The following is a 14163-nucleotide window of genomic DNA, read 5'->3' on the forward strand; positions in this document are numbered from 1 at the left end:
ACATTACACACACATTAAACACACATTAAACACACATTAAACTCACATTAGACACACATTAGACACATTAAACACATTACACACACATTAAACACACATTAAACACACATTAAACTCACATTAGACACACATTAGACACATTAAACACATTACACACACATTAAACACACATTAAACACACATTAAACTCACATTAGACACACATTAGACACATTAAACACATTACACACACATTAAACACACATTAAACATGGCTTAATTGAGACAATTTGACACACATATTCGGCTCCATTACAGCTCACAAGGTTCACTGACAAAACAACTGTCTTATACTAAACAAAAAGTGAACCTCCACTTCAGGCTTATTTGGATGGAAGCAGCAGCTGTTTGATGATCTCTTCTTTACTTTGCACTCGTTAGTAGAACTCACACTTTGATCTTGTCGTCCTGCTGCGACTCGACACTGAAATCTTTGCTCTAATCAACAGGTGACCAAAGAGGAGTTTGTCAACTATTACTGCGGAGTCAGCGCCTCCATCGACAGTGACGTCTACTTTATTCTGATGATGAAAAACGCCTGGAGGCTCTGAACACAAAGGACACTGACGAACTGTTCAGCTGCTCCCAGCTGTAAATCACTGTTAGATCATTCTCTGCATGACGTTAGCACCGTAGTTTAAAGGCAGATCATCATCAGGTCTGATGTGTTGTAGATGATGACAGGGCGACAGCATCACTTCATAACTGTTCTGTTTTATTACATGCAACACCGTCAGCTCTGTTTAAATAAAGAACATGTTGTACAATCAGATGTTACGGTGTAGTACACACAGCTGAAATATTACAATCAGACCGGAGAGGAAATAAAGTGTACATTCTGTGTTTGTCTTTCAGCCGTCGCTGTGAGGAAACATGAGGTGTAGGTTGTGTCAGATACATGAAAAAGCAGCATGGTGCTTGGTGTGGGGTCAGGTCGCTGCAGCAGCACGTGTCACCTGTCTGACCAGAACGACACGTACTGCTGGTCAGCGGAGGGAGACGAGCCTGATCCATGACGAACAACAGCTGAAGTTCTTTAACAGTTTCAGTGCAGATACGAGCAGCTTTCTTTAAAAAGACCTCGCTGGTGTTTCTGGACGTTTTAGCTCAAATCAAACAGACGGGTGACAAATTAAAAGGAAACACCTGAACGACTCAAACGCTCATCCTCTTCACCTCCGCAGGAGCACAGCAGCAGCTCCAGACTCTGACCTGCAGCAGCTCAAACTTAGCCGGGGTTCTGATACCGGACCGCCCCGCCCTGCTCCCAGCTGGATCAGAAACCTGTCTGCTGTGAAACAGATCAGGCACAGCGCTGCCGCACCTTAACGCTACATCACCTCCACCCAGACTGAGGTCGCTGATCTGCCAGGTAGCTTCTAAGGAAAGCCAAAAAAACAGAAGAGCGTAGACCTTTGTGCCAGGGCGGTGCTGAGGACATTCAAGAGTTCTTTTAGGTGGTCTTTGAGGAAGTTCTAGCACTCACTTAGGTGGATCTAGGGGTGTGGTCAGGTGTGGTCCTCTAAGAGGTTCATGTGGACACTGAGGAGTTTGTAGTAGTCCTTGAGGTGGTTCTGTTGTCCATTTAGGAGGTTCTACCTGGTCCTTGTGGTCTGTCAGGTGGTTCTTCAGGTTATTCTAGTTACTTTCATCTAAATTTTCTGATGTTTAGGTTCTACATGGTTCTTGTGAATACAGAGGGTTTTTTTGTAGTCCTTTAGGTGGTTCTGGTGTCCACTGAGGAAGTTCTAATGGTCATTTAAGTGGTTCTTTTGGTCTGTTAGGTGTTTTTTGTGGATAGTTACTTTAATCTGTCATTACTTTGTACATCATTTTGAGAGCTGGAGGGCTTCAAACTTCCTCAAAGGTTTGGATTAAGGCATTGAGGTGGTTCCACTGGTCCTTTTGGTGGTTCTAATGGTTTGTTTGGTTGTTATGGTCATGTATGTTTATGTGATACCAGTAGTCGCTGAGGAGGTTCTAGGAATCATTAAGGTGGTTCTAGTGGTCATTGACAAAGCTCTATGTGGTTCTTGTGGTCTGTCAGGTGGATCTTCGGGTTACTCTAGCTGTTATTAATTTGTACATTATTTAGAAATCTTAGGGCTTACAACATCCTCAAAGGTTTGGGTTTAGATGTAAGGAGGTTCAACTCATCCTTTAGGTGGCTCTAGAGGTCATTTAAGGGGTTCTATATGATTGTTGTTCACTGAGAAGATTCTAGGGCTCATTTATATGATGATAACCGTCACTGAGGAGGTTCTAGGAATCCTCGGGGTGGTTCTAGTGGCCATTTGAGAGGTTCTTTGTGGTTCTTGTGGTCTGTTAAGTGGTTTTTGTGGTTACTTTAAACTGTCATTAATTTGTACATCATTTAGGGATCTTAGGGCTCAGAGCTAGAGGGCTTAGAACTTCCTCAGAGGTTAGGGTTTTAGGGAGTTCATTTCATTTAATTTGTTTATTGTCATTTGCATGCTTGCACGTGAAACGAAATTTCTAGGAATCCTTTCCTTCTAGGGGTCATTTAAGAGGTTCTACAAAGTTCTTATGGTTATTACTTTAATGAGTCGCACATATAACACGCCATCAAAACGTCACACTCGTCATGCTTTGCTCACACTTTTAACACAGACATCATGTCGGTGCTTCGCTGTCGGCTTAAAGGCGAGACAACTCTGTCCCTCTGTGTCACGATCGTACCGTTTATACAGAACGATGAGGCGGCATGTCGGCGTGACCTTCCTTGAACAGGCGATGTAAAACTCTATGACGAGGAGAACTGAAGGTGTTCTAGTGGAACAACACTTAAGTAACTCACCTCAGACGGAGATTTATTTTCATTTGTCACCCATCTGTGAGTCGCTGGACGACCCTCCAAGCAGCCAACTGAATCTTTTTATTTGGTTGCTTCACTACAGAGAACATGGCGCTCAGCTGAAAGATGAGCTGAGCCTTAACCAGTGCCGTCTGGACGCTCTCTGGAGACACCTCTCTGTGATTTGTAGTAAAACCTGCAGAAACACAGCAGCTGACTGTATGAGGAGGTCTGTCAGTATACAATGTGCCATATATGATTCAGATATACTTGATACAATCGTACGGCGTCAAAAGCAACAAAATAAACATAAAGCTACATTTCCGTCTCTCTGGGTCAACAGCCCACATTTAACAAACTGCTACTGTCACACTCTGGACTCCAGAGAGAGATAAAAATAAAATATCTCCACTTTTACTCGCTGAAGGAAAAATAAAAATTCTGCTGCGCAGACTTTGACCATTTAAAAAACTGGAGACATCAAGGGGTGAATAAAATCAACTCTGACCTGTTGGTGGCGCTACAGGAAAAGTGAAAGGATCACTGAGAGTCAGTGAGACCGTGAAGACCCGTCCAACACTGTCCAGGAAATGTTGCTAATATTTCACTAAAAAAAACACACCACCTCATGGTGGCGTTCGAGGGTTCATCCTCTGGCCAGAGCCGTCCGTGCAGGATGTTATAGTCACAACAATTAACACAAAATCAGCCAATCCCTGTGAATTTTGAGCGGTCACTGAAACTTAACCACAAATTTGACTATTAACATCTGATTTCATGGTGGAACTGCATGCAGCGCAATGATTCTCTCTGTGTTTATCTGCAGGACAGGAGCTCAGGGTCACACACACAGTGACAGGGCTAACTGTTAGCATCACATGGCTAACGTGACCTAGGGGTTATTAACAGGTTTAATGACACAGTCGAGCTGTTTTGGTGTCAGCTCGGTGTCTGATGTTCTCAGCAGGAGAGGAGCAGCTTATGGAGACGCTCCTGCAGCTCTGCGTCAAACACCATCAGCAGCTGATTGTTGGTCATCAGCTGTTGATGCAGCCACCCCCCATCTCCGCAAATCACGAATAGATTCTAATTCTGTGGGAAACACTGAGCGCTCACGATAATGAGCTCCGAATCAGAAACAGCATCACAGCTACTCTTGTAATTTCCACTTGCCCAAAAATTGAACTGCAAAAAAAGGCCAAAAGAAGTTGTAAAGAATTTTTTGAAATGAGAAATATCAGGCCGCAACAATCCCAAACACAGCCTGCGAAATCCTGGACAGACTGACGAAGTGAACGTCTGTGAAACGTTGATGGAAATAGAGATATTCCAGAGTGGATCAGAGACGTGGACTGACTGATATTAAAGGAATCATTTTGTGGCTGGTCAGAGTTTTCTGAGGTGTCATTTTCCAGTTTTGTCCGTCCATCACTGTCCCTCTTCGTCCTTCTGACCTACTTGATCTGATAAAAACTGGACATGGTGACGTAAGCCTCCGCCTCATTCCCTCCGCCGCTGCACTCAGGCTGAGGTGTGTGAGCTCTCTCCTCGGGCGGCTGCACTTGGACGGGGGACAGACTGGTGCTCTGGAGGGCGTCCTCTCCGTCAGAGGAGCTCCGGCTCAGCAGGGCGGACAGCTCCAGCTCCTCTGTGCTGACGCTGGTGGTGCTCCTGGAGGAGTCAGAGCTGTGGGAAGAGCCGGGAAATTCGGAGTGAGCACCGTCAGCGGCTGCAGCAGCGATCGAAGTTTCCTCACACGGCTGCTCCTCCATCTTCTCCACTTTAAGAGCGCTGAACACTTCAGGTTTGAAGTTCAACAGGAGGCCCTGAAACAAACAGGACAGATCCCATCAGTGTGTGGCGCATCAGTCAGAGCGGTCTGAACGTCACCTCATCTCAGATCAGATGTTCTCCTCTGACATCACTGCACTCACAGTTTGTTCGTTTAGTCATGTTTAACCCTGTTGAAGCGGTCCTCCAGTGACTACGGTGGTATTTCTGCTTATCGTGTCATTTCCTGGAGTGTCTTCAAATGCTTCCTAAAATCTGTACAATTATGTTTCTGATATGAATGTAATGATTAAATGATATATTTTGGTGGTTTGAGTTGAAGGTGTGCCTCTTTTCTTTTTTGTTTTCTGTTTTGGTTCTTTGTTGTTTTTAACCTCTGTGAGGCACTTTGTGTTACTGTCGTATGAAAAGTGTCATATAAATAAAGTTGATTTGATTTGAAATGTAAAGCTACATGTACATCCACCCACTGTGCCGGGGGGTAGGTGCTGCCTTTGTTAAGTCAGTGAAGGCAGTCTGACTTCCTTTTATTGGCTATAATTTTAATTATAATGCATAATTATGAAAAATGTCCCATCATGCACCCCATTAACGATCAATAAAGTGACTATTTTAGTACAAACTGTGCGCTGCGGCACTTGGAGTTAGTATTCCTGAATGCACCTCTAACTCTGACCACTAGAGGACGCTGTGGTTGTTTTTCTGATGAGGACAGTCTCACAGTAAAATGACTCACTTTATTTGGCTTGCAGATCTGCACCAGTGTGTGTTTGGGGTGCGGGATGCTCGGCCACATGTAGGTAAAAATTCTGCAAAGGAATGAAAAGAGAAATATTAATATATGACTCACGTGTGAATGAACTGACTCTACGACAAGAAAGCAGAGACATCATACTTGTTTTTCCAGAAGAAAATAACACTTAAAGGCACCACCAGCAAAACGACGAAACACAGAAGCAGTGTGTACGTCTCCCGTCTCCCGTCCCTCTGTTTATTTTCTCCTGGAGGAAAACAAGAGCACAGAGTCAGATGAGGTCGTTATTCTGATGTGAGCGTGAACAGGACTTGTTCTCACCAGCGGGAGTAAAGAAGCTGTACGTTTCACTCCAGTCGCTCCAGGTACCCTGCCAAACTTTCACTGGTAACGCTCGCACTTTGACGTGATACACGGTGTGTCTGCGGAGGTGCTGCATGTCGATCTTTAGAGTGTCCGATGAGAAGTTTTGAGGCTGTGGTCAAACAGGAAGTACAGCTCAGTCACTGCTGAACATCGTCAGAGGAAGAAATAAAAACTGCAGCAACACAAATCAAATGATGTTACTATTGTTCTGTCGGGGCTCTGGATGAGCAGCTGGAAGAGTTGGTTTTCGAGTTTCAGGTAGTCTTTGTGGTACGGAGTCTGAATACGAATCACAGCCTGGTTTGACTCATGGTCGAAAGTCACGTTCTTCACCTGAGGACTTCTCGGTTTGACTGCAGGGACACAACAAACAACCACGAGACATCTGAGACATAAAATCACCTTGTAAAGATTCAGATTGAAATCTGTTGGATTGTGTTGATGTGTTTCTGTTCATGGCCTCCAGAGGATGATCCTCTTGTTCCGACGGTCCATTGTCCCAAAATCTGTATTTGATGTTTTTCTCGTCAAAAAGCCAATAAGATTTATATCTGTCTGTCTGTCTGTCTGTCTGTCACCATGATGACAAACTGTCCCTCACCTTAACTTTTTTTTAACCCAAACCGTTCTGTAAACCGTACCTTAACCAAAGAGTCACGTCAAACCATGTAGTGATTACTCAACAGGCCTAACAGGCACAGGCCCAGGGGCCCAAAGTGTCAGGGGCCCCTGGGCCTGTGCCTGCGAAATGTCACTTAAAAACTGAAAACGACCACAAAAAGACATAAAATTAGCTCCAAGAGAAACAAACTGAGTCAGTGATAATGAGTTCTCCAGCTCTGCAGGAGGGACTCACCTATTTTCTTCAGGTCCACCATGGTTGTGATTAACCTTCCTGACTTCAGGTGGACGGATACGTTGAAGTCAAGGACAAGACGCAGATCTTTGGAGGTGACTGTGTCTCCAGGAACCTTCAAACACTTCTCTTCTTTTTTATTTCCATTCCAGTCGAAGTAGCTGTGAACAGACAAGCAGAGCCGTGGCTCAGTGACTAAACGTCCTCTGAACGCTGCTGATGTCACACCTACACATGACGGATAAAAGCCATTACCACACTGTCATCCTGTCTATGACATCAGCCTCTTCGTCTTCATCGTCCTCACTGTCGCTCCGGCCTCCGACCAGTTTACAGGTCAGACTGCTTCCTGCCATCAGGATGTCAGAGGTGCAGCTGACTCTGGGCTCTGACAGGAAACACACAGATTCATTAGCGACGTCACATCCTGTCCCAGTGTCACGCTCACGGTGGACAGGAAGGAAGTCATGGAGCATTAAAGGAACACAGTGGCCATTTGTTTGTCAGTTCTTCGCCACCTGTGACGTTGAATTCATGAAGGAAAGAGAGAATTCACAAAAGGTGAGTGTTGCTGATGAAGTGCAGTAAATGGGGTGCGCCTTTACCTGCAGGTGCCCCACATCAGAACAACAGTCAGATGTTCAGGACGCCACCAACACGTGACTTTTACACCAAAACACTGAAACATGATTTAAAGGTCCAGAGTGGAGGATTTACAATCGGTCACCTTTCAGCCGACAGGAAGTAACAGCACCAGATCGACAAGGTGTGCGTCAGCAGGGCGGGACAAACATGACGTTTGGATGAGGTGTTCTGCGTGCGCCCCACGGCGGGAGATTTAGGCCGTCTTCAGATATTTTTGTAAACAGAAATTTTCCTTTACGTTCAAGCCTCTCGTCCACACAAACACTCTCTGAGCTGAAAACTGATCAAAACTCTGTTTCCTGTTGAGTGGACGTGTAAAACTGAGCATTTGGAAAATTTGGGGAAAAAATCACACATGCCTACTGATGTTTGGGCAAACACTGGAAACAACAACAACAATGGCGGACTACTGGTTTGTTAGCGTTTTGTTAGTACTGCTCGGTCTAATGATGACTTTACACCTAAACTCACCACTTCACAAATGAACAGAGGCATCTGCTGCACCTGAGTGTTTGTGGTTTAAAGTCCATCAGAAGCAATGGTTTTGGCTCAGGACTGGTGGAACCAGCAGACGATGGGACACTTTCAGAGTGGGACGGTTGATGATGAGGAGTGGAAGGAAAACTTTCACATGTCCAGACAATCACTCGTCTGTTTCAGTGAGGTTCTTTGTCCTTAAACTGGACGGGAATCAGCGGTGATGAGGGTTTGGTTTTTTCAAGATATAATTTTAATTGACAGGACAGCTAAGTGTGAAGGGCGGAGAGAGAGAGAGAGACAGAGAGAGAGAGGGGACAACACGCAGCAAAGGGCCACAGCCAACAAACAGGCGGTGAAAATTATATTTAGATGATCATATTGACATCACACAATCTTTCACCACAGTTTCAATGTGTCTATCTGTAAGTATTTAATTTTGACTCAACACTTCCTGTTTCCGTTTCAAAATAAAAGTCCCCTGACAACATTTCTGTGAAGAGAATCCCTTCATTTGTTACCACAAGGCTTTTATTGTGAAATATACGACAGTGGAGCTGATACATTTCAGTTCTAGTCAATGTGTGTGTTTCCACCGGCTGCGGCTGTGCTGCGTTCCGGCTCCGTCACAGCTCCGGAGCCCTCCGCAACAGATACGCAGGACTTCTATTTTTGCTGGACGCCGGAGCACAACGCAGCAATTCAGCACAGAGCAGATCGTGCGGGGCAGGAAGTCGTACACAGAAACAAAATAAAACATCCGGTTAATTTTCAAAATAAAATACACAGTGTTCACGACGGATCATATTTCCCTGCACTACACCTTGAAAACTACATAATGGGCAGAGACAGGCCTGAAGTCAACAGGTCAGAGGTTTTCAGACGTCATTTCACCCCGTGAACACCATGGACGAGGAGATGTTAATCATGGCAGTGCACCCAGATGTCTTCCGGCGGAGCTGCACCGCTCCGCACAGCAAACGGACAGCGGAGCACGCAGCGGATAACCAGCGCTGCCGTTCCGCCACGGACACGCATCCAGTGGAAATCCAGTGTAAATTAAAGAAGAAGAACAGCAGCTGTTGACAGTTAGCGGCTAACTCAAAGAAAAAGAACAGCAGCTGTTAGCAGTTAGCAGCTAACTTAAAGAAGCAGAACAGCAGCTGTTAGCAGTTAGCGGCTAACTCAAAAAAGAAAAACAGCAGCTGTTAGCAGTTAGCAGCTAACTCAAAGAAGCAGAACAGCAGCTGTTGGCAGTTAGCGGCTAACTCGAAGAAATAGAACAGCAGCTGTTAGCAGTTAGCTGCCAACTCAAAAAAGAAGAACAGCAGCTGTTAGCAGTTAGCGGCTAACTCAAAAAAGAAAAACAGCAGCTGTTAGCAGTTAGCAGCTAACTCAAAGAAGCAGAACAGCAGCTGTTGGCAGTTAGCGGCTAACTCGAAGAAATAGAACAGCAGCTGTCAGCAGTTAGCAGCTAACTCAAAGAAGCAGAACAGCAGCTGTTGGCAGTTAGCAGCTAACTCGAAGAAAAAGAACAGCAGCTGTTGGCAGTTTGCGGCTAACTCAAAGAAGAAGAAGAGCAGCTGTTGGCATTTAACAGCTTCATCATCCTCCTTAAATATAAACCATCCTCAATGGGTCCAATCAAAGTCTTGTCACATTTTTCATACGCATGTGCAGCAGTAAATAAATATTCTTTTCACTCAGAATGAGTCTCTGCTGAGTGAATGATGTCAGGGGGACATAGAGACAGAGACAGAGAAGTAGAGAAGCTCAGTGGGATCACAGTGCGGTGGACAAATGTTTGAGTTTGTCATTATGACTTTAAAAGTGACTTTATAGTCTGAATTTGTTGATAAAAGTTTCATTTCTGAGAGCAAATACTTGATTTGTTTATAATCATCAAAACCCCAAATGAATATGTTGACATGGATCCACATTTATCTAGAAATGAGCTGTCATGACATCTGACTGATTCTGAAAGAGCATGCCACAAATGTGTTTACAGGTTCTGTGACCAGGGCCGGGCCCAGTATCGAGCCCTGAGGTTTACCACAAGAAAGTTTCACAGACAAGGAAGTGGAGTTCAACAGAAAAACACAGCAGCAACAGCAACAGCAGCAGAGATCATCTGTCTTTATTCCACTCAGTCTTTGCCTACATTACCCACAGTGCTCCTCTCTTCTCTGACAGCTGTGTGGGATTGTGGTGTGTTAGCAGCAGTGGTTCATGTTTCCTGCAGCAGAGACAAGCAGCGTTTCTTTCTGACTCCACACCTCCAGATTTTTTTACTTGTCAGACTTGTAGTCTTCAGCTGATAATGAGTCACGTAACATCACTGGAGGACGTTTATCAAACATCACACAGCTCCCTCTCAGAGGAGATGCCGAACTCTTTACAGTCTTGTTAAAAACGTGCAGTAAAACTCCACAGCACCTGCACATACAGTGACTGGGAGTTCCTCTTTAAAACCTTTTCTAGTCTCTCATCAGTTACGTTTTCTCCACATTAAAACCACAAGTTTAGTTTTACTTCAGTTTGTCTTTGGTTCAGACTGAAATATCTCAACAACTCCTGGACAGCAGGGGCGTCTGAAGCTTTCCAAATGTGGGGGGGGGGCAATAAGAGAGGTGGTCTGGGGGTCGGCCCCCGGAAAAGTTTTCTAAAGAAATAGATGTCATTTCCTGCATTCTGGTGCATTCTTACAGGTTTTAGATAGCTTTGGTTCTATTAAAGGATGGTAAAGTTTCATCAAAGGAAAGAGACTACGACAACAATTCAGTGACAAATTTAGAGGCAGCTGCAGAGCCAGGAATGACCTTTGCATGTAAATATTAGCAGTATATTTCTGATTCTGAATTAGGTTTGATTTTAAACAACCTTGTGTTTGCAGCAGAGGTGACACAACAAACAATACTGCATTAATCTCTGTCAGTGAGGAGACAAAGGGGAAGAGTAAATAAATCCACAAAGATAAATAGAGAGGTGGACAGATAGATAGATAGATAGATAGATAGATAGATAGATAGATAGATAGATAGATAGAACTATATACATTTTTCATATCATGTTAAAAATGATAGCGTATTTTCGGGAACATGATGACACAACACAAATCAGACTATAAATCATAAACTGTCTAATTATTCCCAAAACTGCAGGATATGTTTAAATTCTGATGTTGGACTGTTTTGAAATTGGTCCATGGGGGGCGCCGTCAGCACCAAACAAGTGGCCTCTCACAAAATGTGTCCATAAATCAAAAACAGTTTGGTCAAACTTTTCCAAACTCAGGAGGTTTTTAATTCAAGTGTTGAAGTCCCCAAAATGTCTCTGTCCTGATCAGCAGGGACGAACAGTGTGAAGAGGACAGGCGGGGACGGCTCAGATTTGGACATGAATGAATGAATGTCTGTCTGATGGTCATAAAACCTGTGGGTTATCTTTGTGTACTGTGAACTTCATGCTGGCTTGAACCCTGAAATCAGCACGTGTGGCTTCATTCTGTCGATTATCTTCATCCTTCGGTCTGAGCACGTCTGACGCAGGTGGAAAACAGACGTCACAAGTTCTGAGGTCATGTCTTCAAATGTTTTATCATCAGTCCAACAGCCAAAGAGAAAACAGACTAAAACCTGACGATGTTTCAGCTGCAGAGAAACGACCATCAGCGAACACATCAGGACAAATACAGAGCGACAAATACAGAGCGAACCTCTTCCAGCCAACATGACATATGACGTCATCAACACGCTAACCTTCCCACCCCNAAACAGACTAAAACCTGACGATGTTTCAGCTGCAGAGAAACGACCATCAGCGAACACATCAGGACAAATACAGAGCGAACCTCTTCCAGCCAACATGACATATGACGTCATCAACACGCTAACCTTCCCACCCCCACCATCCCCACACTGCACAGTGACACACACATCATGATAACATCTGCTCAGATGAGCTGTCACTCAGTTTTTCACTCTGACGCTGTGTTCTGGGGAATAACAGCACCTGCACCACAGCAGATAACCATCAACAACACCGAGACGCCGCCTCACATCTGCTCACTGCCACGTCACCGCCGGCCTCAGCTGACCGGGACTGATACACAACATGAGTTTTCTTTGTTTTGTCACATATAAAACAGATTCAGTTACAGAGTCGGCAGGTCACATGACCAACATTTACAGCAGACAGTTTTTATCAGGATGAACTGAAGTCGTTTTCAAAGTTCGGCTCATCCGTGACGTGCTACCTGAAAGAAAACAGGACTTTATGACCTGTAAATGTTGAATGACCTGCACTCGTACAGCAGGTTTCTAGTCCTCCCAAATCTCAAGGTGCTTTCACACTGTCACATTCACACATTCACACACTGGTGTTTGAGGCTACCATACATGGTGCCACCTGCCGCTCAGTAACCATTCACACACACTCACACACTGATGAACGGCCATCAGGAGCAGTTTGGGGTCTATTTCACCTCAGAGCTCAAAGGGTTAAATGCTTGTGAACGGCGTCTGAGAGCGGCAGAAGAAAAGTGACGTGGCTCCAGGTTTCAAAGGGTTAAACACCGTCCACTCTGTCATTCAGATCATGATCTGTTGATTATCCCACTCTGAGTTAATGTTCTCGTGTTGGACGAATCGACCTGACGCCACTGCAGCTTCCTGTTAATCACAGACATGTCACACTTGTCTGTTAATATGTGGCAGATATGTTCAAACTGTTTGTTTCAGCAGCGCTGTAAACCCTGCACACTGGAGCGTTACAGGGTTAAAGGCATTCGTCTGATAAAATAAAGTCTTCACTGGTATTAAAAGGAATGTCAGGAAGTCTGACGCTGTTTTGCAAAATCTCAAAAATAACTGTTAACGTCTCTTTTTGTTAAATCATTTACTGAATTCTTCTTCACCCGGTCAGGCTGTGGCTCAGAGGCAGAGCGGGCCGTTTGATCCCCGGCTCCTCCCGTCTACATGTCACAGCGAGCAAGATACTCAACCCCAAACTGCTCCTGACTGTAGAGACACATCTGTGATCACTTCATCCTCCAGAGCTCAGTCAGTGTTCATCAGAGTTAGAACCACATATCTGAGGTGAGTCTCTGCACCTGTGGGTCGGTACCTGATCCTGATCCAATCGTCACTCAGCAGCAACAAGTGTCCAACAACTCAAAGTCACTGAGCCAAGAGTTCAGAGCTCCGACAGCTGAGGGACAGTTAGACTGAAGCTTAACACCAATCTGACAACTAACACTGAAGGACTCAAACTGTCCTGGTGACGAGATTATTTCCCAAACACTGGGAAAAAAACCCAACCCGTTTTACAGGACAGTGAACACATCATATGATCAGAGGATATGGTGTGTGAGTGTGTTACAAACTGAGCAGCAGGTGGCGCCCTGTGTGGAAGCCTCAGCAACCAGTGCATGAATGAGTGTGTGTGTGTGTGTGTGTGTGTGACTCGTGGTCGGAGGACTAGAGAGGAGTTTTACAGTCCATGTACGACGGTGGAAGGCAGTCTGATGTCAGAGCGTGAACACCGTCTAACAGATGTCTCATATTTCTCACATGTTGGTAAAACACACACATACTTTAATGATCATATGATGTGTTCACTGTCCTGTAAAACGGATTGTTTTTTTTTCCCCAGTGTTTGGGAAATAATCTCGTCACCAGGACAGTTTGAGTCCTTCAGTGTTAGTTGTTGTCAGATTGGTGTTAAGCTTCAGTCTAACTGTCCCTCAGCTGTCGGAGCTCTGAACTCTTGGCTCAGTGACTTTGAGTTGTTGGACACTTGTTGCTGTTGAGTGACGATTGGATCAGGATCAGGTACCGACCCACAGGTGCAGAGACTCACCTCAGATATGTGGTTCTAACTCTGATGAACACTGACTGAGCTCTGGAGGATGAAGTGATCACAGATGTGTCTCTACAGTCACAGATAAGAAACAGGTGAGCAGATGCTCCAGATGAAATGATCCTCTCACCCATGTCCGTGTCTCCGTCTCCGCTCTGAGCCCGAGTCCCAGCCGACAGCAGCAGCAGCAGCAGCAGCGGTGCAGCGATCCAGCAGCCAAGCAGCATCTCCTCAGTCAGAACGCTGATCTCAGCAGCTGACGGCTTTTCTGTCAGCCACAGAGGAAAGAGGAGTGGCCTCTGTGCAGAGGAAGAGGAGGAGGAGGAAGGTGCTGACAGGATGTAAATCAGAAAACATCTCTGCAGGTTGTGCGCAGAGCTGAAAACACAGGCGGTAAACACACACCCTTCAGTCACAGATCACACACACTGACTTCCATTAAACTAAATGTTGTCTGACATCTTTCTTTAAAGTCCACTGAGACGCTCCTCTCTCTGAACATGTCCTCAGAGATGTCCCCGTCCAGTCTCTTTACCCCTGATCCCCCTCTGAGTCAGTTAA

General features: G+C 45.1%; 1 protein-coding gene across 1 annotated transcript; it reads right to left on the reverse strand.

The window, feature by feature from the left end:
• Positions 1-733: 733 nt before the first annotated feature.
• On the reverse strand, positions 734-13850 carry il7r (interleukin 7 receptor). Its single transcript, XM_050053869.1, has 8 exons — positions 13733-13850; positions 6877-7009; positions 6622-6782; positions 5967-6118; positions 5721-5874; positions 5541-5646; positions 5382-5454; positions 734-4680 (listed from the first exon to the last, which is right to left on the reverse strand). The coding sequence occupies exons 1-8, from the start codon at positions 13827-13829 to the stop codon at positions 4309-4311; spliced, it is 1248 nt and encodes a 415-aa protein (XP_049909826.1). The 5' UTR covers positions 13830-13850; the 3' UTR covers positions 734-4308.
• Positions 13851-14163: the final 313 nt, after the last annotated feature.

The sequence above is a fragment of the Epinephelus moara genome, chromosome 9 (assembly GCF_006386435.1).
Source record: "Epinephelus moara isolate mb chromosome 9, YSFRI_EMoa_1.0, whole genome shotgun sequence".
In the NCBI taxonomy this organism is placed as follows: domain Eukaryota; kingdom Metazoa; phylum Chordata; class Actinopteri; order Perciformes; family Serranidae; genus Epinephelus; species Epinephelus moara.